At 46.3% G+C, this 24,742-nt stretch overlaps 2 protein-coding genes across 6 annotated transcripts; both read right to left on the minus strand.

Moving 5' to 3' along the window:
• Positions 1-1,421: 1,421 nt before the first annotated feature.
• Positions 1,422-20,168, minus strand: Clec4f (C-type lectin domain family 4 member F). Of its 5 annotated transcripts, XM_074049923.1 has the most exons (10): positions 20,031-20,168; positions 18,924-19,041; positions 18,366-18,465; positions 12,099-12,216; positions 11,156-11,299; positions 10,746-10,841; positions 7,678-8,796; positions 3,688-3,836; positions 2,551-2,669; positions 1,422-1,872 (listed from the first exon to the last, which is right to left on the minus strand). In XM_074049923.1, exons 3-10 carry the CDS (start codon positions 18,381-18,383, stop codon positions 1,707-1,709), a joined length of 1,929 nt encoding a protein of 642 aa, XP_073906024.1. In that variant the 5' UTR covers positions 18,384-18,465; positions 18,924-19,041; positions 20,031-20,168; the 3' UTR covers positions 1,422-1,706. The 5 variants fall into 5 exon arrangements, with proteins under 5 accessions (XP_073906024.1, XP_073906025.1, XP_073906026.1 ...); XM_074049924.1 differs by lacking the exon at positions 20,031-20,168 and having other exon boundaries at positions 11,168-11,299; positions 18,924-19,937; XM_074049925.1 differs by lacking the exons at positions 18,366-18,465; positions 18,924-19,041; positions 20,031-20,168 and adding an exon at positions 14,474-18,278.
• Positions 20,169-20,185: 17 nt separating this feature from the next.
• Cd207 (CD207 molecule) lies at positions 20,186-23,500 on the minus strand. The gene is made up of 3 exons (XM_020180886.2): positions 23,419-23,500; positions 23,211-23,327; positions 20,186-21,094 (listed from the first exon to the last, which is right to left on the minus strand). Exons 1-3 carry the CDS (start codon positions 23,492-23,494, stop codon positions 20,742-20,744), a joined length of 546 nt encoding a protein of 181 aa, XP_020036475.2. The 5' UTR covers positions 23,495-23,500; the 3' UTR covers positions 20,186-20,741.
• Positions 23,501-24,742: the final 1,242 nt, after the last annotated feature.

The raw sequence follows: 24,742 nt of genomic DNA on the forward strand, positions 1-24,742 counted from the left end.
TAGATGGATGGAAATGGAAACCATCATCTTAAGCGAAGTTAAGCTGCATGTTTCCTATCATATGCAGAATATAGACCTAATACAAATGTAGCAGTATTATGAAAAACAGGTCACACTAAGAGAAGGTCACACACGAGAGGGAAAAGGTAAAAGAAGGAAACAAAAAGATGAATATGGTTAATGTACTCTGTATACAAGAAAGAATACAGAATATTTAACTGGTTGAAACAACCATAAGAAAGGGACTAAAGTAGAAAGAAGAAAAATAGAGGAAATGAACCAAATCAGGCTATAATACATATATACATGGAAGTGCCACAAGGAAACTCCTGTGTAGCTATTTTAAATAAGCAAAAATGTCATTTCTTTTTCCTTTCTTTTGCAAAATTGTGTAACAGGAAGGCGGAATAGGTCCTGCCTGGGAGGGAAGGGTTGATACCAGTGGGAGGGGAGGTGGTGGGGAAAGGGTGTAAGAGGGTGAACATTGTGCAATTACTGTGTTCACATGAATGTAAACAGAAAAAAAGATACCGTTGAAACTATTTCTCCAATGGGGATAGAGGGATAAAGGGGAATGGTGGAGGGGTGAATTCAACTAAGATATATTTAATATACTGTAAGAACCTTTGTAAATGCCACAATGTACCCCTACCCAGCACAACAATAAAATAAAATAAAAATAAATAAAACAAAATAAAAATCATTAGCCATAAAGCCCTTAAAGAAAGGTATACCTTGTTTTCTTTCATATGTGGGAGACAGATCCAATATAAATACAAGCATTATCATATATACATATAAATAGATACAGAACATGTATCCAAAAGTGGGACTGATAGAGGAGACTAAGGGAGGAGGAAAAGAAGAAAAGAATGATAGCGAATAATAGTGAAATACATCACATCTGTGTAGGAACAAGACACAACAAAACACACTGAAAACTTGAATATGGATGGGGGGAGAATTGTGAGGAAGAACAGTGGAGGGGGTTAGACTGATTTAAGCACAACATATTTACAGGCAAAATCCCCACTGAACAATGAACAGACACTTAAACAATGAAGGACAAGAAAGTAACACAGGTCATGTGGAGGGGAGGGCACTGATGTGAGGGGAGGGTAAGGAAGGGTGACTATGGCTGATGTACTTTCTATACAAGTATGAATATGGAACATTGAAACCTGTTGACGTCACTTTAAGAAGGGGAATGCGATAGGAGGGAGAATAATAGAGTGGATGAACCAAACCAGGATACAATATGTGTATATATGGAAATGTCACAATGAAACCCTCTATCTAACTATCATATACTAATAAAAATGTTTTTTTTTAAAAAAAAGATATGCTTGTTTCATGACAGAAAGTACAATGAAGAAAGAAGAACCGAGCCAGGGAGAAACCAGTGTGGTAGCTGTCTCAGAGACAAGAAAACACAAAGATTTCTTCATTCAGTGAGTATTTATTGAGACCCTGCTGTATGACAGGCCTATGCTGGCTGTGAAGGGACACAGAGGCATGGCAAGTCTCCTGCCTTGAGGAACTGTTGACCCCCGTGGGTCACATGAGGCAAACATGTTAGAATGGGTTAAATAAAATGACAAGGCAGTAAACGCAAAAGGCCAATGGAAAGCCCTAGAGAAGAGGTTGAGTGCAGAGCCCTTTAAGTGTCATGGAGCCCTTAAAGCACTGCAGCTGGGAGTGACCCCTTAGCTCTGGCCTGCCTTGGGCTCAGCCTGGCCCATGGGCTGCTTGCAGACCCAGTGATAGGAGGCACCGCAGTCCATGTCGTTCCACATCTGCTGAACATGCACACAGTCTTCAGTCTGCCCATTTTCATGTCGCCAATTGTCTGGCTGATTTCTGTCCCAAAACCTGGAAACAGCAGGACTTTATTCTGTTAGACAAAGCAAGTGTCCCTTCCCCTGCAGTGGCATAAGGAGCTGAAGTGACAGTGACATGGGTCTCTTACCCCTTTGAGGCCCTGGGATGGGGACAGAGCTGACAACAAAGGGACCCCAAGGGTGGCTCTGCTGAGGTTTGCCCTTAGGTACTGAGGATCCAGAGCCAGGGAGGGTCATCCTAGGATGCTGCAAGTTCCACCCAAGAATTCATACTCAGATGCCTTCCAATGAGAGCACCAGGAGAGAACATCAGCCGTGTACGGTGGTACATACTTGTAATCCCAGCACAGGGGAGGCTGAGGCAGGAGGATTGAAAGTTCAAGGCCAGTCTGGGCTACATAGACAGTTTGAGTCTGGCCCAGTCTATATAGTGAGACCCTGTCTCAAACAAACAAAAAAAGAGGAAAACCCACCACAGACTGCCTGCTGGCCACAGCACCTGTCCTTTAATGATGCCTCTCTGTGGGCATCACACTCCCACATACATGTCACACACACATCAAATACACACATACTACATACACATCACACACACAACATAACACTCCCTGAGCAGGGATACACACACAGGACAGGGATATCCAAGAGTGACCTGCCAAGCCTGCCAAAGAAAGGGCCTGGGACAGCACTAGACAGCAGCTGGACTCACCCTCTACTCTGTGCATCATTGAATGGTGTCCCATCCGCCCAGTACCAGGAGCCCTCACTGCCCCTGTCAGTGAGGCCAATCCAGTGATAAGCAGTACTTGTGGACTGTACCAGGAACACCTATGGAGAAGAGGCAGGACTGTATTTGTCCTTTTGTGTGAGGAGCTGGTTCTCCGGTCCATCTTCTCCTTGGTCCAGGGGGATGAAGACCATTTCTTTGCCAGAGCTGAGCCCCTTCCCGTACCTTCCATGGCTTGTCCAGAACCTAGGGTAGCAGCCATGTCCCTTCCATGGAAGTCCAGCTTCTTCCATATTGACTGTCTCTAAAAAGTCCCTGCCCTTGAGGACAGGGACTGGGATTGGGACAAAGTAGTACTGGCCATAGCTTATATTAAGAAGATGTGACTTGGGCTTGAGGGTATGACTCAGTGGGAGAGCACTTATTTAGCATGCATGAGGCCCTGGGTTCATTCCCCAGCACTGAAAAAAAAGGAGGGAGAGGAAGAAGCAGAGAGGAAAGGGAGAGGAGGAGGAAGTCTTTTACAAAGCAGCATGTCCTTCAGCAGCACCATTGCAATAGTCTTAGGAAAGCCACAAGGAGTGGGCAGTTCTGTAAGTCAAACTGGACCAAACCTATGGCAGTCCTTTGTTAATAACTTGCCAGGTTCTGATAAAGAACCTTGGCAGGTGGCCTTCCTGGGATGATACTGCTTCTGGTGGTCCTCAATGTGGAAGCGTGCATCTAGCCTCCCAGGGTGCCAGGTCACCTGCTCATGAGCCCCCATGTCTACTGGGTTAGCTGACATTTAAGTCAGGACTGATGACTGGAAAGGAAGCCTGTCTGGAACTTAAGGGGAGGGGGAGAGAAGCGCATCTCCAACATTAAAGAGCAGTCACCTGGTGCCACCTCACTCTGCCCTCTCTCCCTGCTGACCTCTTCTGGGCCCTGGGCATCTTCCTCCCTCACTGAGCACACAAGGGTTTGCCGTCCAAGCTTCCACTTCCAGGACTCAATAAAGATTTGCTCCCTGCCTACCAGGGGAGGTCTCCTCAGCTGCATCCACTGAGAGGGTGGAGGCCAGAGCACCAACACCACACACCAATGCCCCCCGGCCCACTCCATGCCCGCAGCTCTCACCTGCTCCTCCTGAGAGGTCACTGATGCCAGATGGGCTCCCTGGGACACACAGAACCTCTCAGCCTCGTGCCAAGACTTCTTGACGTAAGAAAAGTAATACAAGTTTCCCCCGTAGCCCTTCCAGCCTTGCAGGATCAGCTGAACTTGATCTGGAACAAAGGTTGGGGGTGGGGGAGAGAACCAGGAACAGGAACAAAGAACAGATGTCCTAAAACTGATCTTTCTGACCTGTCCTAGGGCTGACCACTGAAGTTTACAAGCCCAGGCAATTCCTGATGTCCACACAGTGCTCCAGAAACAAGGGGAGCTGCACCCCGGTCCCACTACCCAATCCTCCCAGAAGCCACCAGTGAACATTCTTTACAGGTGCCCACTTTGTGGCTGTGCTGCCTCTCTCCCAATTCACTGCTGTTGCCTGACAGTCATCTCCACCTCCATTCCTGTCTCTTCCTGGGAGATTTTACAGCCATCTCAGAGCCTCCTTCATTTGTGACTGTATCTCCATCTGCTTCAGCTGCCCACACTCACAGCCATCCTGGACATTGTCATCACCTTGACCTCACAATTCCTAAACTCTTAATTGCTGCTCCTGGGATCTCTTTTATCCTCTTTGCCACAACACCTGTGCTCTAGCATCACCTACACCATAGCTGTGTGAAATGGAGCACTTAGTCATTTGTTCTTGTATTCAACATTTTTAATTTCTATGAGCCAGGGACTATTATGCAAAGATCCATTAGACATGACTGATGCCCTCGAGGAATTGAGAGTCTAGTAAGTGTAGTGGATGGAGTAAGGTGTTGACAATGCCTTGGTTTAAATCATTACGTTCAAATGGTGGCACAAAAGAGCAACTAGTTTGTTTCTCCTGGGAGGGAAATGTGCTCAGGAAAGACAACTCGGTGACACATTACTCAAAACGAATCTTGAAAGGCTGAGGAAGAGTTTTCCAGGAGGACAGAACCCAGGAGAGCCTTCTAAGCAGGGGAAAGAGTAGGCACCAAAGTATGCAGGTATGTAATGGCATGACACAGCCTGAACTGCATGAGCTGACATGACTCATGATCAGTGCATAGGATGACAGGTTAACCATGGACAGGTTCACCAGCACTAAATTGTGTGTTCCATGTGAAAGTTTGGATTTTTTTTTCACCACAAGCACTGCAAATCATGGAAAGGTATTAAGAAGGTTTATAACATGCTCAGCTTTGCACTATAAAAAAAATCAAACTGGCAAAGACTGAACAGGATGAAGCCTCTTTTAATCAATGATAGCACAAGGGCAAATGTCTCAGTAAGAGATGGTGAGTGTGTAGAGTGGTTCTCAATGTGTGGTCTGGGACTGGAAACATCAGCATCATGGGGTATGTAGCTGAATGCACACTCTTAGGCCCACTCCAGCCTTGCACAATCCCAAATTGTGTTTCAACAACCTGAGGTTCTACAAGCCCTCCAGGTGATTCAGATGTTTTCCAAGGTCTGAGAACCCCCGGGTTAAACCATGTATTGGCAAAGTGCAGTCTCCCACCCCCAGCAGCCTCTTTTCAGAAAGTCTTATTAGAACACAGCCATGCCTGCATATTTACATACTGTCTGGGGCTATTTTATGGCTACTGCAGCAGAGATGAGTAGATGCAACAGGGTCTGTACAACCCAGAAGCCTAAAATGACTACTATTTAGTCCTTTAAGAGAAAGTGAAATAAACGGTTCTCAGCCTAGCTGCTGTTAGAACCTCCTGGAGAGCTTTTAAAAAGCCCTGATGCCTAGGCTCATCCCAGGCCAAAAAAAAAAAAAAAAAGTCAGAGTTCCAGAGCTGAATTGTAAGCACTTTTGGGGGATATTTCACAATGTGCCCCAAAGTGGATAAGCAATGGAAAGTCCTAAGAGGGAGTGAGGAGGATAGCATGGCACTGCAAGAAGCATGAAGAAGGGAAGGTTTCTGGGTCCCCACACCAGAACACAGCAGAGAAGGTCCTGGGTGCTGCCTGCCAAGCCCTCATTTGTCAGCCCTCTTTTCTCCAGCAGTTGCTCAAACCATTCCTTCTCTTCCAACTCCAACATGTTCCTCATCCTTAGCAAGTAGCCTCCTACTCTACCCAGAAAGAAGCACCACTAAGGACCAACCCCTCTGTTTCTGTTCTCACATCTACAAACTGGGGTGAATAACTCCTTCTTTTCACCCTCTCACACCACCCCAGCCTCAGAGGGTTAAGTTTTGCCCCTACCTGCTCTTCATGCCTTCACGACCAATTACCATTCAGCCATGCCCTTCATCTTTCATATCTTTCTCTCTCTCTTTCTCTGTGTGATCTCCTCCTTTTTGACTCCTTCCTCTCACCTTCAGATCAAGCCTATCTGAATTTAGAAAAACCCTTTCAAGGAAATTCACCAGAACATTAACAGAGGGCTCATATGGAAAACATAGAAATGTCCATGGAAACACAGTGGTTGCCTTCTCTTCCTTTTAGTTCCCAGTATTTCCCACATTGTCTACGTTTCACATGTTGGTCTTCAAAACACCTCTTCCCCTTCTTGACACCTGAAGGTTGGCGTTCTGTTTTCAGCCTCAGCTCTCTTCTCAAGGTGCATTCTGTCTCATGAAAACTCTCTCACCCAATGCTGCAACCATAACCAACATCCTAGGTCCCCAAATCCACGTCCACAGTCCAGGCCTCTCTCCTACTGCAGACAGCCTGTTGATGTCCACCTTGAATCAACCCCAAGCCTCTCAGACTCAGCAGGTCGTATCTCCTGCTCCCCTTCCTCTTCTCCTGATCTCAGTCTAGTGAGCCTCCTCCTTGCAGTCCTTCAGCAGTTCCTCACTTCCTGGAGGAGGAAATCCAAGCTCAGAGATCTTCCCCATCCAGCCTGTCTCCCAGGCTACCCAACCTCTCGCACTGTGTTTTTCAAACTACACTCGCCAGTCCATGAGCAGAATGTGAGATTTTTTTTTAAACATAAAGAATCAATTATAAAATATCAGAGTGCATTGATACTGCAACTTTTGCTTTTTGCAATATGTATGCATGCATGTGTCTGCATAATTATACTGGATTACAGTGTGAAATGAATTCCATTCTATGATTACATCCAAAGCATTGTGAAAGCCATTGCTCTGGACCCTACCTACTGTTCTTTCAGCTTTCACCTCATGAAGCTGCCTCTTTCCCACAGGCTAGACAGATTGCCTGAAGTTTCCAGAATCTCAGTTTCATGACTCCATGCCTGTGAACTGATTGCTGTCTTACCCTATATGCTTAGCCAACACGAATTAGTCCTTCAGGAATCATATCAAGAGCCTGAGAATCTTTTGATCCTTTCCCACAAAAGATCTCTCTCCACACTCCCCTCAGAAGATTCCTTCTCCCTTCTTTTTGCCCCTCCTTCACTCCAGTTCCCACCTGCTTCTCACTTTTCACCTCTTACACCTGTCTGCGTGTCTTGCATGCATACCTGCCTTCCTAACCCAAGACCTTGGCAAGGGTAGATAGCACATCTTATTCTTCTTTATACTCCTGACACTTAATGGGGCCTTGACAAAATATCAGATGAATGCATTCATGTTGGGTACTTCACTAAAATGCTTTACATGTGCTAACCCATTTGATTTGCACTGAGAAGCAAATCTTGTTGTCTCTAATGATGAGAAAAGTAAGCTCAAGGTCTCACCATTTCTGACAGCAGGAAGTCAGAAATCAGGCTAGCTGGCCCCATAAGCCCACGCAGTTCTTATTTACATCTTCAACAAACAGTTGGTTTCCCAAGTGCTTATTTTGTCACTGGCCAGATTATAAACAACTTTAGACCAGGTGTGACGTCACTTTATGCCATCCCCACCTTGCCTGTTTCACTGCATTTGGTCCCAGTTACAGCACCCATGCTCCTTCCCAGGGAGATGCACGTTAAAGTAAGCAAAGAGGCTGAAGGGACAGGAGATGCTACCTCCTGAGAGATGCCCCTCCACAGCTGGACCCCTCCCTCTCACTTACTTTGGATCCTTTGTAGCTGCTCCTTTGAAGCAATAGTTGAGTACAGGGTCCCCAGACGACTCTGCTCCCCCTGGATCTTGGCAGTTAGAGCTGTTGTGGTCTCTAAATCCCCCTTTAGCCTCTGCATCTCAGCACTGGCCTTCTGCAGATTGCTGTCTAATATCTGGATCTGGGAATTTAAGGCTGCAATAGCCTCCATTCCTCCTTTTAGGGTCTGGATCTCTCTGCTGGCATTTTCCATCTGACCATTTAATGTCCCAATCTGGGAGTTTAAGATATTGGTGTTTTCCAGCTTTGCTTTTATCACTTGTATCTGAGCATCTGTCTTCTCCAGACGGCTGTTTGCTATTTGGGTCTGGGCTGTAACAGTTTCCAAATCTGATTTTAATAAGTGTGTATTATTACCAGCCCTTTCCAAATGACCTTTCAGTGTCTGAATCTCAGCCCTGGTGTTGTCTAAACTGCCTTTGAGAAGGGTCTGGGTCTGGGAGTTTAGAGCATTTGCATCTTGTAGACTTCCCTTTAGTCTCTGGATCTCAGCCTGGGCTTCTTGCAAACTACTTTTTAAAACCTGGTCCTGGGTCCTTAAATCATTGACACTATCCAGATGGCTTCTCAAAGCATGGATCTCAGCATTAGCATTTGCTAAACTACTGCTTGCCAACTGAGCCTGGCCATTTGCCATTTCCAAACCTGTCTTCAATCTCTGAATCTCAGTCTTGGCATTCTCCAAGCCTCTGCTTAACATGTGAAGCTCAGCACTGGTGTTCTCTGAGCTGCTTTTTAAGAAACTCTGGGTCTGGGAAGTTAAAGCATTTGCCTTTTCCAGATCTCCCTTCAGCCTCTGGATCTCGGCATCAGCCATGTCCAAGGAACTCCTTAGTGCCTGAGTCTGTAAACTCAAGGAACTGGCATCTTTCAGAGTGCCTTTTACCATTTGGATGTCAGCACTGGCATCTCCAAGATGATTCCCAAGCAGTTGGACCTGAGAACTGACATTATCCATTCTGCACTTCAACATCTGGATCTCCACAAGCCAGGTGCTAGAATTTTCTACATGGTCTTTGAATATCTGGATAACCTCTTGCAGCTCTGCTGACCTGCCAAAGTAGTAGTCATCTGGAAGGAAGAAGAGAAGAACCCTTTGGAGAAGAGCCCTTTGGAGAACTAGGCCCATTTTGTAGGGGAGATTGTGTAAGCCAATCAGAATGCTCTTCAAAGTTCCCAGGAAAGCATTTACAGTGCAGCCCTAAGTGCTTCTCAGGCAGCCTACTGGTCACTGCAGCCACCCAGACCCTGGGGCTGGGCCAACTGAGAATGTAGACCAAAAAACCAAAACAAATGAAGACCTACCTCACTGTCACACATGAACGAAGGGGTGGGAAGGAATGAAGTACTTGCCTACTATAAACTAACCACCAAGAGTGGCCATTGTAATTGCTCAACTTGAAAGTAACTGATTATATCATTTTGAGCTGTTAAAGTTTGATTCTACTGAAATTTCACCATTGATAAGTCATTATGAGAAATAAAATAGGTATGAAAAAAGCCCAGAGTTAATCCTACAGTATGTGTGTACACCAAGCAGGAACTCTCTTAATTCATTCCTGTTACTTCCTAAACACATGTAGGCCACAAACATAAATTTTCTGAACACAAAGTCCACGGGGAGGGAACAGAAAAAAATAAGTGTCTGAGAAGAAAGTTCACTGTTTAGTCTACAGGTGGAGGCATGCCAGGCCTTCCAGGTGACCCTGGACCTCCATTAAAATGATCTTTTAATTAAAGAGCTGGTACTTCAATGTTACATAAAGCAAGGGCCCCTACAAAACAGCTTGAGGATATGTGAGGCCTGAGGGAAGGGCCTTGGCCATTGGAGGTCTTTTTAATCAGCAGTCTTTCCCATCAACACCTCTGGCATCCTTGGTTCACCTCTGGAACTAGGACTCAATCTTAGCCATCTGTGGTCACCTCCTGATTCAAACCTTCCCACAGGAGTAGGGAGAAGAGCCCAAGTACACAGGGACTGTTTCTGGAGTACCCATGCACTCACTATTCCTCACACTCTGCCCAGCTATACATGTGAGGCTGCTGTACTGAGGCAAGACCAGGTGGCCTTTGAAGGTGTGGAAAGGCCAACAACTGGACCTTACAAAGATAGACAAATAGACCAATGCAACAAAATGGAGAATCCAGAAGTGCAACCTGTATAAATATGGACACATGATTTTAACCAGATGCAAAGACAATTCATAGTGAAAGGACAACCTTTTCAATAAATAGTGCCGAAATAATTGGATGACAATACACAAAAGCACTTATCCCTTCCTCATATGATTATACAAAAATTCCTAACAGTGAAACCAAAATCTATGAAATTTCCAGAGGAGAACATCTTTGTAACTTTGGGTTAAGCAAAGTTAGCTAAGATACAAGACCAAAAGCGTGATCCCTTCTTGAAAAAAAGGAAATAATAGGGACTGAGGGTGCTGCTTGGTGGCAGAGCATATGCTTAGCATACACAAGGCCCTAGGTTCAATCCCCAGTACCAAAAAAAAAAGGAAAGACAAATTACTTTATCAAGACTAAAATCTTGAGTCACAGACTGAGAGAAAAATATTTGCAAATCACATGACTGGTAAAGGATTTTTTTTAAAGTACATATTGTATGGTCCCTTTTATATGAAGCACTAGATAAAGCCAACTAATCTTTAGTTATAGCAAGCATAGCAGTGTTCCTAGAGACTGAAAGAGAGGGGAGAGGACGGGATCACCAAGGGCCACAAGCAAACTCTGTGGGGAGAATGATGGATGAATCTGTTCCTTACCTGATTGTGTGGTGGTTCCCTGAGCGTACGCACATATCAAAACTTGCACTTTAAATGCTCAGTACATTCTGTAACTATTATACCTCAATAAAACTGTTCTCTTAAAAAGTACATTATTTCTTTTTATGAGGAGATCCCATTCAGGGATCTGGGGGTACTGAAGGAGAAGCTGGTCCCAGGGTCTGGGCTCCCGAATACCCCAGTTTCCTCCCAGCCTCCTCCCACTGTGGTACTACTCACTGTTGGGTTCCACAGGTCCAGTAGTGTTGTCTCCCAGAAACATGACTTGAGGCTCTTGGAAGAAAGGATCTTCCCTTGGGCTTCGTGACTGTAGAGCTGAGACATTCCATTCCTGGGTCAGTGCCATCCCCAGCCCTGAGCTGAGAGAACAGCCTGCCCCACACCACTTAAGTTTCCAGAAAGAGGGAGATGGCATCAAGGACACTCCCAGAGTTTCCTTCATAAGCCTCAGTTCTTGGGAGGCTTCCCCTTGCACAGTGGTCTCTGTTTGCTCTCAGAAAAGCTGTGATGTGGGCCTGGGGTGGTGGTGGAATGACCCTTCAGGGAATAGAAGGACCCAGAGAATGTGCATCTGGGTGCCTTGGGGCCTTTGTACAGGAAAGAGAGAAAATCAGTGGGGTCCAAGTTACCTGAGAACTTACCCACCACAGAGAGAGCCACAAGACAGGAGACCACCATCAGAACTATGAACACCAGGATGGCCTGAAGATGCCTTTGTATCCTAGGGCAAGGATACAAAGGGGCTGCAGGAGTCACTGGCTCAGGGTTCAGCCCTGAAGAGGAGAAGCCAGGATCCAGGATGAGAGATCATTGGGCAAACTAGGACAGTCCGCCTATTGACCCAGGCTCCTGGTCTGTCCAGTGGGGATGAAAATGGCTGCCATGCTTCTCACACTGGAGCATTCACCAGAGCTCACTGTGGGGTATGACCATGACCAAAGGCTAAGAAGGCTGCCAGGACCCCAGCACTCCCAAGGAGGCAGTGATGGTGCTCAGGGCATAGAACCTGGCTCAGAGTAGAGAGCAACAGAAGTATAGTTTGAATAAAAGAAGGAAGGAAGAGAGGGAGGGAGAGGGAGACAAAGGGAGTTCCAGAGCCACTCTTACTCATGAGCCAAAGCAAGAGTCACAGTGCTGCCTCCCCACACACTGACATGGGCAGTCCTGGAGCTCCCCTACTTGGGTCAGAATATGCCATTGGTGTTCTGAAAAGGGCTGTACCTGAGCATTTTAGAGACTGTGGTTAGGAACAAAGGGTGAAAGGGAAATCCATTAACAGTGTAGAGAGGCCAGCCTGTAGGCCCAGACGCCTCACACGGCCAATCAGTAGGCAAAAACAGGTTAATCTAAATTCAAGATGAACCCTCTTTCTCCTGTCAGATTATTATCTCCCATAGCAGGGGTGTGGGAAGAGTTCATGCAGACACTGGGGGTTCCCAGGAGTTCCAATCCTCTGCCTAACCCACATTCTGCCCTTACCAAGGCCAAGACAGCCATGAGCTGAGCTCTGGCCTGCTATGAGGGGGCTCAGAAGGCTAGGGGGCAAATAAGCTAAGCCCTGTGTTTTCTCACCTCGGGGATGCAGGGAGACACACTGGTTGTCTGTGCAGAAGTGGGCTCTGTTATCATCCATATCTGTGTCCTTCATCCTCCAAACCTGCTCCTGGCCACTGACCCTGGAAGGGCTGTCCTGTGAGACAGAAGCAGTGGTAGCAAAGCCGAGATTCCCTGGATTTATATACCCGTGACAAGGTCATGGCTACCTCAAAGCTCTGCCTCCCTTCCTACTGACTCTGCAGAAACCCAGCCCAAAGTGGCCCCTCCCATCCCAGGGCACTACTCTCTTCCTCTTCCTATTAGCACTATCTTCCTCAGGGTCCCACACAATCTCACCTGGTCTCTGGGTGCTGAGACTGGCTACCTGAAAAGGGGGCACCTCAGCTTTACAGAGAAAACAGAGTAAACATAAGGACCACTGTGTTAGGACCACACCCTCCTCCCCTGACCCCAAAGGATGATAGAAATCCACCTTACTTCATTGTAATGGGGGCCCTGGGGAGGAGCGGGGCAAGAGTTGGTTGAGCAACCAACTGACCAAATCACCACTTATCTCCTTTATTACCCCTAGAAACAAGCCAATCACAAAAATTTTCTTGGCCAACAGGTTTCCCAGCACTTTCCCACTAACCTAAATCTATCCCCAGTCTGTAAGTGACAGTGGGCTCCAGCTGTCTTGCTGGATATCCCCTCCTCAGGTTTCTTCTTCCCAGTAAAGCCTGAGCCATCTCCTGCCTATCCTTCCATGCCTCTTTTCAGTCTAACAAAAACATTCTTTGTCTGCAGCTGACCCTTACTCTTAGCCCCAGTCCCTCTGAAGTAACAGACCAGGTAGCAGATCAGTGCAGCAGGGGTTGCAGGTGAAGGCAGCGTGGAGGTGGTGAGTGGGTTGAGGGTGTGACACTGCCCATTCAGAACCTCACAGCTGACTATAGGAAAGGGCCTGAATTTAAAAAATAAATTCGGTCTTTGTCCTGGGTCCTGGCCCAGAGCAAACCTGTTTTCTGAGTGACAGGAGTGTCTTTTTTTTATTCATAATGAGCCCCTTTTGACTATACCTGCTAATGAGGTAACTCAGGCACCCTAAATAGTTCAGAATGGCAACTGGTCCCAAAAAGACCAAAGGGATTAGAGGGTGGAACTTTCAGCCACTCACCTCCACTCCATACTCTCAGACATGAGAGTAAGGGAGAGGAAATATAGATGGATTTATAAAAACTGGAACAATGAGGAGCCAGGCATGGTGGCATAGGCCTGTGGTCCCAACTATAAAGAAGGCCACAGTTAGGAGAATCAAGGTCTGAAGCCAGCCCTGGGCAAAAATCTGAGACCCTCCCTGAAAAACAAAATAACTAAAGCAAAAAAGAGCTGGGGGTGTGGCTCAAGTGGTAGAGTACTTGCCTAGGAAGTGTGAGGCCCTGAGTTCAAACTCTAATTCTGCAAAAAAAAAACAAAAACAAAAACAAAAAGAAAACAAAACACAAACTCTTGAACATGAAGATTCACAGAGCTTCCAGGCTGGTGAACACATTCATGTGCCAAGAGGGGTCACAACCTGACTCCACACAGAGTCTCCTTTGCCAGGACCCTTCTGACCTTACCCTGTGTCTCTCTGGTTGATGGTGTCCTTTACAATAAACTCTAATAAGCAATCTGGTGATTTCCTAAGTTCTGTGAGTTTTTCTAACGAATCATCAAAACAGAGTGGGTGTCATAGGATTCCCCAAATTTGTAGTCAGCCAGGCAGATGTAAGAGTCATCTGGTAACCTTTCTTGTCATGGTGAATGAAGGGCAGTCTTGTGGGATGGAGCCCTTAGCCTGTGGGGACTGTGCTAACTCGAGGAGTTAGTGTCAGAATCTAATGGAATGGCTGGTATCAGGAGAAACCACACATTTGCTATCTGAAGTACTGACAGAAAATACTAGGGCTAAGGCTGTGGTTTTAGTGGGATAGCACCTGCCTAGCAAACACAAGGCTCTGAGTTCAAACCACAAGACCACCAAAAAAATTGTTGGGTTATTTGGCCAGATTCTATGGCTCACACCTGTAATTCTAGTTACCAGGGAGGCAGAGATTGGGAGGACCAAGGTTCAAGACCAGCCTGGCCAGCCCCCACAAAAAGTTAGCAAGATTTCCATCTCAAGCAATAAAAGCTGGATGGTGTGGTTTGTGCCTATCTTCCCAACTATGAAGGAAGTCTAACTAGGAAGATTGTAGTCCAGGCCAACCTGGGCATAAATGTGAGCCCCTATTTGAAAAATACCTAAAGTAAAAGGGGCTGAGAGTATGTCTGAAATAGTAGAGTGCCTGTCTAGCAAGCACAAGACCCTGAATTCAAACCCTAGTACCACCAAAAGAAAAGAAAAAGAAATACCAAACAGGGCCTACCTTGATCCAAGTTCTTAGCTTTAACGGATTGGATCTAGGCCCCTGAGATGACCCGTTCTCAAAAACCAGTGGATAAGACTGGGCTCAACACATTGAGATCTCTAACCATGCAGGAGAAACAAATACTGCTTCTTGGGTTCCTGCTCTAGGATTAGAAGAAAAAGGAGTGAGGGATTCCAGTGGACAATGCCTTCTGACTCTAATCCCACTAAAGAGATATCCAGCTGAACATAACCAATATTCCCAATGTCTGGTCAAGACTCCCCTCCCAAGGCCAGATCTGGGGAGACTGGCAGGCTCTTGTTCCTTGGTTTCCTACCCGCCCCCATTACTTCAGTTGTTTATAATTTTATCAACATGGTTCTCATTTTCTTTAACTCATAAAAGCATAGTTATATATTAGCCCCCCATCACAGTACCTCTTACAAGCTATCAATTACAAACTTTTAAATGGCTTATTCCATCTGTACTGTTGTTTTCTTATTTTCATCCCCAGTTCCTACATTCCATTCCTTTATCTTTTTCACAAATTCGCCCATAAACCCCCAAGCAATACTAGAAAGACTGCAGACTCCACTGGTGGAAAAGCCACAGCAAAAAAGGCCAGGACCACAGCGTTGGTCTATGAAGAGCTTTGTCATGGTGGCTGCTGTTACCTCAGTGGTTAACAAGCCCAGGAGCAGCTGATCTGTGGAATGCCTCCTCCATTCATGATGGTGGTTGTGTCTGTCTGTTTGTGTTCAGCTGTGCAAGGGAAGGGCATGGCACATAAAGTACAGAGCCACCATCTGTTAGTCTTTTCCCTTTTCCCTTCTGTCTGTTGAAAGCTGACCCAAGGGGGAAGACAGACCCATTTCTGAGCCGGTCAGCAACCCTGCCTGAAACCTCAGTGGTGTCTGCTAAGCCCCTTCTCTCTCCTCCATGCAGGATGATTGCTGCTAGAGGTGCCTTCTTGGATAGTGGTGAAAGGAAAGGGCTTGATCTTGGTGTTAATTTCCCCACACACTGAAAGGGTCAGGCTGGGCTTCTCAGAAGCTGCTCCTCCTAGGGCTTAAGAAGCTGAGAAGTCCTCAAAAGCAGAACTTTCAGGTTCCCTTGCTCAGCAGAAGAGCAGAGTCTGGACCAGGAGAGGGGCATAGTCCTCCAGACTATGATCAATGGAATCCTCCTTTTGTCCACCCTCCTCCCTTTCTTGTCCCTTCCAAGGTCCCAGCTCCATTTCCTGCAAGAAAACCACTTGTTACAGGATGGACCTCAGGTTCTAGATAGAAATAAATCCTCAGTGACTCAGGTTCTTTCAGTTTCAAGAAAAAACAATCAGCTAGTACAGGGGGTGAGCCTGCTCACAGGAGCCATATGTACAAGAAGCCAGACAGATGAGGAGAACTAGGGAGTCTAAGGCAGTACCAGGAACCTCAGCAGTTGGAGTTTAGGCCTGCTCCCTGGAACCCGCCACCACAGCGCCTTAGCCCTTTCTGCTCTGCACATTCTCTTCTCTCTGCCACATGTAGTCATGAACTTTACCTCTTTTCTCTCTCACAACTTCTGCTGATTGCCGGTTTCCACAGTTGTCCCCACGATATGGCCCTCAGCCTCTCACTCAGGGCCTTCCAGCCTGATTTCCCTCTGTTAAAGGCCCCTTGGCATTTCCTGGTTCAAATTATTTGTCAGAGAAATGGTCTAATTTTCCCAGTTCATCTCTTCATACCAGTACCAACCATAAATCCCTGAACAGCTCTGTTCTTCTCACCTCCTATTTAGCCCATTGATGTGGGAGGGATCCCCTGTCCCATCCTAAATAATCCAAGATGGCCAAACTCATGGCATCTGACACTGGACAGATGAGATTGACAGCAGTTTACCAGCCATGCAAACTCATAGTCCAGTAGAGGACAGTGCATGCCTTGCTGAGCCCCATGGGGTTACCCTCAGGAGGAGAGTGAAGCAGCAAGGACTGGGGGAGGTAGCATCACAGTAATGAGAGAGTGAGGTCCCCTGCAAAAGGATGTGATTGGCCTGTTGAATAGGTTCCCAGCCTGTCAGGGAAATGATACCATTAAGTTGAAAGTTGGGTGGGATGCAGTTGGTCCAGTTGATGGGGTAATCAGCCAGGTGGGGAATATTTCAACTCAGAGGGAGCATGTCTGGTGAGAACAGGGGAACTCAGGGTTAGACCTTTGGACATTAAACACAAGCCTCAGAACTGGCACCTTGGCACCCAAAACAACACACTGCCGGTGGTACTCATTTAAGGAAACAGTCCTTTCCCCAGTACCCAAATGGAAGCCCTAATAGGACCATTCTGCAGAGCTCACCCTTGCTCCTTCCTGCTTTCTTTTTGCTGCTTTATCTGGACGGACTCTCCCTGCATTCCTGCCCCTGCTCCTGGACTTTGGATTTGAACCCAATGCTTGGAAATGGGGTCTCTGTGAAGAGTGGGGAACTTGACAAGACTCCTCCTTGGGAACAAAGCTAGAGAACAGAAGACTGTCCAGGGACCCTGACGAAGGACTACCAAGATCATAACATTTTGCTCTACTTAATTTCCATAAAAAGAGATAAGTACTACTCATGGTTTTTGTTTTGTTTTGTTGTTTTACTATTTTTATTAGTATACATGTATAGTGCAAGGGGTTCTCATTGTGCTAATTCCATAGATAGCACTGCTCATGTTTTGTGGCATTTCCAATGCCAGAACTTCCCTACTCTCTGTACTTTTTGACCCTCTAACTGTGTACTGAGAGTACCCCAGACTTTCACATCCAGCAAAGCAGACTGTCTTTCTCACATATTCACCAGTACCACCAGGAATGAAAATGTGCACGAAGAAGGAGGCCTTGACCCTGGCAGCATTTACTCAGGTATGGAAAGTTCTCTGCACAAGGCACAAGAAGAGAGGAAACACTCAGGTGAGGAGGGGTGGAAGAGGCCTCAAATAGTGAGGAGCTGGGCAGATGATGACAGTGCACAGTGGGGCTGGGCAACCATGTGACTGAGTGAGCAAGTGGGAGGGAAGGAGGGAAGTGCCGGCCAAGCCCAAAAGGAGGTACAGGCCATGTCTGCCCCGACCTGAACCAGGTTAGCTTGTCCTGGGGAAGAAGAAGTTCAGGCTCCAGAGGACATGGATGAAGAGGATGGTAGAATATGGCATTCATGGGCCACACAGAGCAGAGCTGTTTGCACTGAAAACTGCCACTACCAGCCACCAGCATTCCTGTGCAGGCAAGTAGGAATTCTGAGGGATCAACCAGGAAAAGTCTAGAGTAACAGCATCACAAGTGCTTAGTTGGTCTAAAACAACTTTTTTTTCATATTTTGTTCTTCCTTTTAAAAATTTAAAATTTTACATACATAAAAACATAACCATTGTACTTATTTATGAGTTTCTTGTGGTGGTGCCATACTTGTATACATTGTGTAATGTTGAAATTGGGTTAAACATGTCTCTGTCCTCAAACATTGATCACATCTGCATGTATGTGGTACAACTGAGGCCTCCTGAAGGAACAGGAAGGCCCAAGGTGTTGCCATAGATTTTTGGGGTCCTGATCTCTGATCTGCCTTACCAAAGACATGTGGACTCCTAAATCCTCTTCAGCTTCCTCTCCCACTTAATACACTCCTTTGCATTCCAGCTGCCCCTTTAGGGTCAAGAGAGTTCTGAGCCAAGACAGGATCTAAGGTACCTGCCCCTTTGGGGAAGATAGGCTCTAGGGTAACTTTGGGACAATTTCGAAGCAAGAAAAATTAAGTTGCAAAGTCATCCGGGGCATGGAGAAGAAAAGTATTCTTCAAGTTGAACAAGCATTGGAGCTCAAAGGGTGAGTTTGAGGACAGTCCTGTCATGGTTCTGACCAGATGTAGGGCCGCTTACAGATGAAAAGCAACTTACTGTCACAGGGGTCATCATTCCAAGACTGAGTGAGGACAACTTTATATTGGCACAGTGTTCATTGGTGCCCAAATTGTTGGGCTCACCTGGAATCCAGAACCTACCAAGTGATACAACAAAGAAAGATATACTTACAAATTGGGAAACAATGACATTACTTCCAATAAAAAAATGAATTACTAAAATCCCAGCTTTGGTACTGGTTATAGCATCATAAGTCTTTGTGCCCAAACCTAAGAGGAAGGGAATTGGTAGTCTTCAATCTCTAAACTTCTAGCCATGCCCCAGGTTAGGGCCAAACAGCTCACCATTCTCAAGCCCCCCCATGAACCCACACCACAAAGACCTGCTCGAGCTGAGTAGAAGATCTCACTGTCAAACCCCACTGGCCTAGAGGGCCACGGACTTGTTCCACGTCTCACAGCCAATGAATGGCAGTAGTGAGCTGGACCTCAAATGTTCCTGCCATGCTGGGACAAGGACAAAGCTCATGGAAAAAAAGTCACACACACCCTGGCCCAGAAAAGTCAGACTAGGAAGGAGGTACTGGGGACTCACCTCAGACTTTGGACCTTATTGAATGGAGTCTCATCTACCCAGTACCATTCCCTTCACTCCCTGCTTTGGTTAGGCCGATCCAGTGTGGAAGTCCATCTACTGTCTTGTATAGAAACTCCTGTGGGGAACACAGAATGAGCAGATGCACCAGTCACACCCTGAAGTCTGAGAACCTGCCTCTAGGTACTCTTCACTTGTGCTCAGCAACTGACCCTGAACTCACAGACACACTGTGCACACTGTCCTCTCTCAAGTCTCTTCTCACCCTTGCCCAGAGTCCATCTTCCAGATTCTGATTTGTCTTTGCTCTGCAACTAACAAACTCAGAACTCGAGTCTCTCTGTCCTCAGGAAGCAGGTGCTGTAGAACAAAGAAAGCTCAGCAAAATTCCAAAGCAAGGAACCCATAGCCTAGGTGATAATACTTAAATACAAGGAGTACTTAAATACAAGGAGTACTTAAATGTGCAAGGCACTGGGAGAAGTCCTTCATGTGTATCTCCTCCTTTATTCTTTGAGACAGGTACCATTATCACACATGTTTCATCAATGAGTAGGCTGAAGCCTAGTGAAGATAAATAGGTATCCAAGGCTCCAGGACTAGTAAGATGACAGGTTGGTACTCTAGACTACTCCAGACTGCATGCTCTTACCTGCTCTCTCACCCAGATGGAAGGGGCCCAGTCCATATTCTGCTTCACCAGGAAGGAGAATTCCTGAGTCATGCAGTATCATTAATGCCATTCACAAATATTTCTGTGTTCTGGGGACATGAAAAGACTAACCTCCCCCGCCCTCTTTGAAGCTAGGAGTATTGTACAATTTGCTTTCACCAGTGACACATGACATGTGTTATTTCTGAGCTAAAGCCATGTTCCCTCTCCCTGCCTTGGCAATTATAGCTACATGGTAAGATGAAATCTCCTTTGACGTAGGTGCTTAAGTGCCCATAATTAGCAAAACCCATTTGCTAGCTCTCATGAGATATGCAGCCTAAGTGAGAAATAAGTTTTCATTGTGAGGTGGCTAATATTTGGGGGTTTTGTTACCACAGTTATCATCTTGCCAGCCTCTTGGAGACAGGAGAGCTAATGAGAACAACACTAACCTGCTCATCCTCTAAGGTCACTGAGCTCAGGTGTGAATTCCTGGACACACAGAACTGCTGAGCACTGTACCAGGTCTTTGGGGTATGAGAAAAGTAGTAAAAGTTCTTGAAGTACTTCCAGCCCCAGGAAACCATCTGCAGAATGTCATCTGGAAAATAGGGGCTGAAGGTGAATGTGGTATTCCTTGTTCCTCAGGGTACTGGCTGGGGTTGGGGTACTCTACTGGGATCCCAGTGACAGCAGTGAGTGGGGTTTGGCTCTGGGGTCCTTAGGTCCTGGTGTAGGGGCTTGGGACACTTTGTTGGATCCCTCAAGTCTGACTTGAGGGATAGGGCCCCTGGGGTTAGAGAAGAAACAGTAAGAAGGAATGGACCAGAAATCTGTCTTTCCCATATGGAAGAAGCAATTCTCCACTAGCCATGACAAGTGGCTGAACCCCTTGGCTAACGGTGAGGAACTTAATGGGAAATGGCAAAGTTTGGACTAAAGAATTCCTATTTCACACTCTGCACCTGGGTGTGAAGGCCCAAGCTGGTCCCTGGTGTCTTCTGCCTTATAGCCCATAATTTTCCCTCAATGTCAATGCTAAGCCCTCTCTCTTTATAGCCCATGCCTGTCCCTCTTCCTTCCTCCTTCCCTGTTCACCCACAGCCCAATGGCCTCATGTCTAAGACAGGCAAAGTCATGTAGGTCACTGTCAGCTTGCAATGTTATTTCCTGAGTGACTTACTTTGTCCTTTGAGCAAGTTGCTGATATTCTCCAAGCTGCTCTGTAGTCCCCGGACCTTTGCATTTAAAGCACTGGCTTTGTCAAAATCTCTTTTTAATTCTGGGATTTGGGCATTTAAATGATCAACTCCCTCCCAACTTCTTGTTAAATTCTGGATTTGTACATTGGCTTTCTCCACACTGGTCTTCAATATCTGGATCTGAATGCCAGCTGTCTCTATGCCTTGGTTGTTCTTTTGAATTTCAGAACCAAAGGTGCTGATGTTATCCACACGACCTTCCAGCACCTGGGTATTGGTCTTTACATCTGATATTGTGCCCATCAACCAGGGATCTGGATTTGAGAAGTCAAGAGGTCAGCTGAGGGGATCATAGGGGTCCTAACAGGGGTGTTGCCAGGGTAATAAAAGGAAGGAATGGAAGGGGCAGGCTCAAACATCCCAAGAACTAAGACTGTTCAAGGAGCTGCCACCTCCCTTCAATCATTTATTAATGTACAGCAAGCATTCAATGAGCACCTACCACATGACAAGAATGCTGGTGGATGCAGACAGTCAGAAGATAAATAAAACACAGAGCTGCCTGTAGGAAGTGGAGTATGAGAAGCCTATGAGAACTTGTCACAAGCACAGTTGTGCTCAATGATTTACAGGCTGAGTTTGGCACAGCCCCAGCTACAGAAGAGAGTGAGAAGATAAAATGCAGCACAGCTGTTTTTCCTAATTTGTTTACATTCAGAGAAAGAAATAGGAATGCAGGTTTCTCTTGTTATAATGTCACGCCCCTCCTGAAGAACTGTTGCTCCACCTACTTGTTTACCACTGGATTTAAAAGATATGCTGAAGGAGGATACGAGGTTTTTTGATGGGGGATTGATGGAAAGTTTTTTGATGGGGGATTGAGTTGATAGGTGGGCTGCTTGTGAAGCTGCTGCTTGCCAAATGACGCAGCTGACTGCTGCTGAGTTATGCTAGCGATTAGAGGAAACATGGGACAGTGCAGAAGACCAAGACTTTGAAAGGGAACATGGGACAGTGCAAGTCTGAGGGCCAAGACTCTAAGAGAGATTAAAGAAAACATGGGACAGTGCAAGTCTAAGAAAAGAGATTTTAAAGAATTGTAAAGGAATAAGGCCTTAAAGAATAGAGAAGGAAAGAAGCAGAGGAGAGAAGTAAAAAAGCAACAAGGCTGTTGTGCATCTCCATCTGAGTGCCCAGCACACCTGGCCCCAACTTTATGCATGTTTGTCTCATATTCTTTGTCCTTTCTGCATCTCCAGTCATCCCCAGTTAGGTCAGAAGGAACAGGAGCATGAAAAAGCTCACTACAGCCACCTGTGAGAGAGGTCATGAGCAAGCAGAAGCAGGGAGTAGACTCCAAGCCTGAATTTCCTTTGAGTGTTCAGGGTGAGTTTGGTAAAGGGATGCCCTCCGTCACCACCTTTGTTACTCTCCCCATCATTTTCTCCCCTCTGAGCCTGTCAGTTGATCTCCAGCCTGTCAGAGACCCCTATGGTGGCCATCAGCACACCCCTCCTTTGTCTGCCCATAGTCCCCTCCATGGCCATGGGAAAGCCCAGGCACACGGACTCCTAATCCTGAAGTGGTTTGTTCTCCAGATGATGTGGAAAGGAGGAATAAGCCATTTTTCCCCTTCCCTTGCCCTATCTACTTTCATATTCTTCTCAGGTCTCAGACTTGGGTGCCATGGAGGGGGCCAAAAACAAATCAAGAATGGTCAAAAGAGAGTCCTGGGGAAAAGACAGTATTAGAAACCAGGGGTTTGATAGGGGTCACAGTGCTGCTAAGAGGATACAACCTGAGACCAAGTATGTTATAAGGCTATGAAGAAGACAGACATTCACTTGCTTTACTTTCTGGCAACACAGCAGAAGGAAGAGGCTCTACCAACAACAGATGAGCAGGAAGACTCCATTGACACACTCTTTACTCAGACAGGAGAATGAAGAAAGCATGTAGGGGTCCCAGGGAGGGGAACTGAGCCATGGAGAGTTGCTGGCTTATTGGCCAGGTTCTCCATCTGGTCAGGGCTGAGGACACACTTGGAATCAGTCCCTCCTGGGGTCAGGACACATTGTATTCACTCTCATGTACTGTTCACAAAGCTCTAAATCTATGTGTGGCAGGGGGCTCAGCAAGAAAATGGCACAGATGACTGTTTCCTGGGGCAAGAAGAGTGTACTCTTAAATACAAATGTGCAAACACTGATACCAGTTAGAAAAAAACTCCCAGAAATTGGGAAGGAAGGTGAAGCAGCTCATCTCACTGGGGACAGAGCACCCTGTCACTGCATGTGCAAAGAGAAGAAAACCAAATGAAACCCACAGGGAGGAGAGACCAGTAAGAAAAAGAAAGAGGAGGTGAGGGCCTCCCAGGAGCAGAATAGCCATGGAGGAGAATCAAGAAGACAATGAAACATGAGGACTTACAGAAAATGGCCTGCAGCACAATGGAGGTGACCAAGACCAGCAACAGGCAGATTACGGCCACTCGAACAGTAAGAGGTTTCTTCAGGACCAGACTTGATCCTGTCTTTGGAGGAGGCTCTAGAAGAAGATGCAAAATTTTGTTAAAGACCAGCAAAGGGTAGGTTTGAACACAGCACTGAGCAGTTTCTGAGCAGTGCCTCATGCTTGCCTCTGGGCCAGAGGGAGATGTTTTGCTTGTCCACCGTGAAGTGTGCATCAGGGGTCTCCCTCTCTGTAGCCTTCATCTTGCCCTTGTGGCACAGGTGCTTCTGGCTGCCTGTCTCCCCAAGTACCTTTTATTTCAAGAAAACAGGAAGTGAGTCCCACAGCAGGTCACTATGTCATTCCAAAGTTCCCCTTCCAAATACCTTGCCTGGTCAAGGCCATAGCTTGGTCCCCTCTTCGAGAGCTTTCAGGGAGAAGTCATTTGTCTTTTTTCTCTGGGAGTCTGTTACATATGCATTTTAACTATCTTGTCCCAAAGCTATCCTGTTTCTCTTGAAAGGATCCCCTCATCTATCATCCATCCACCCATCCATTCACCACAAACTTATATTTTAGGTACCAGACTGTGAACTAGACACAGGCCATGAAGATGAATAATTCACAATCTTTTCACTCAAGCAGCTCACAGTCTGATAGGAAAGAAAGATCTGAGCAAATAAATAAAATAAATAAACACAAGGTGCTGAGTATAACAATAGGTGAATATGCGCAGTTCAAAGTAAGTAAAGAGAACAGACTAATGGGGGGAAGTTACAGGTTGAAGAATGAGGCAGAAGGCAGCAGGGAATGCTTGGGAGACTGAATAGTTCTGGCTCTGTGTGAGAGTAAAGTATATGACAGGAGAGGGAGGGCATGGAGCTAAAGAAATATCTGGAATCAGATCATGAAGATCATTTTGGATTATGTTAAGCAGCCTTGGGCTTATGGGTAACATGGAGCCAGTGGAAGGCATCAGGCAGGAGAAAGACAAGACAGGGACATTGTTAGAAAGATCATTTTGGTTATGGTGAGGAGGATAGATTGGGGTGCAGAAAACCTGAAAGCAAGGAGACCACCATAATAAAATATCCTACTTTGTTTTGTTAAGGGATCTTAGTTGATACTGAATCCCCTTTTGACATGCAGGTTAAAGATTCAAAGTGAAAATGTGAGGCCTGGGTTCTCCTCCCTGCTTCCTACTGTGCACATCTCAAAGTAGAGAGGCTCAGCATCATCAGACTGGCAACCAGCCTTTTTCTCTCTCCTCACCTCCTTATTTTTCCTATCTCCTCTCCCTCCCTGCATCCCTAAATAGAAAGTTCCATATATGGGAAATGCTGAGGGCACAGCGGAGTTATTCTGGGGCTCAAAAAAGGAGGAAATTTTCTCCTAGGAATCTTTTCATGCTTTGAAGAAGTCTCCCGAATCTGAGAACCCTGGTACATAGCAGACTCTAGACAAATATTTCTCAGGAGGTAGGAAAGGGGGAAGGGAGAAGAGGGAGGAAG

The sequence above is a fragment of the Castor canadensis genome, chromosome 12 (genome assembly GCF_047511655.1).
Source record: "Castor canadensis chromosome 12, mCasCan1.hap1v2, whole genome shotgun sequence".
Lineage (NCBI taxonomy): Eukaryota > Metazoa > Chordata > Mammalia > Rodentia > Castoridae > Castor > Castor canadensis.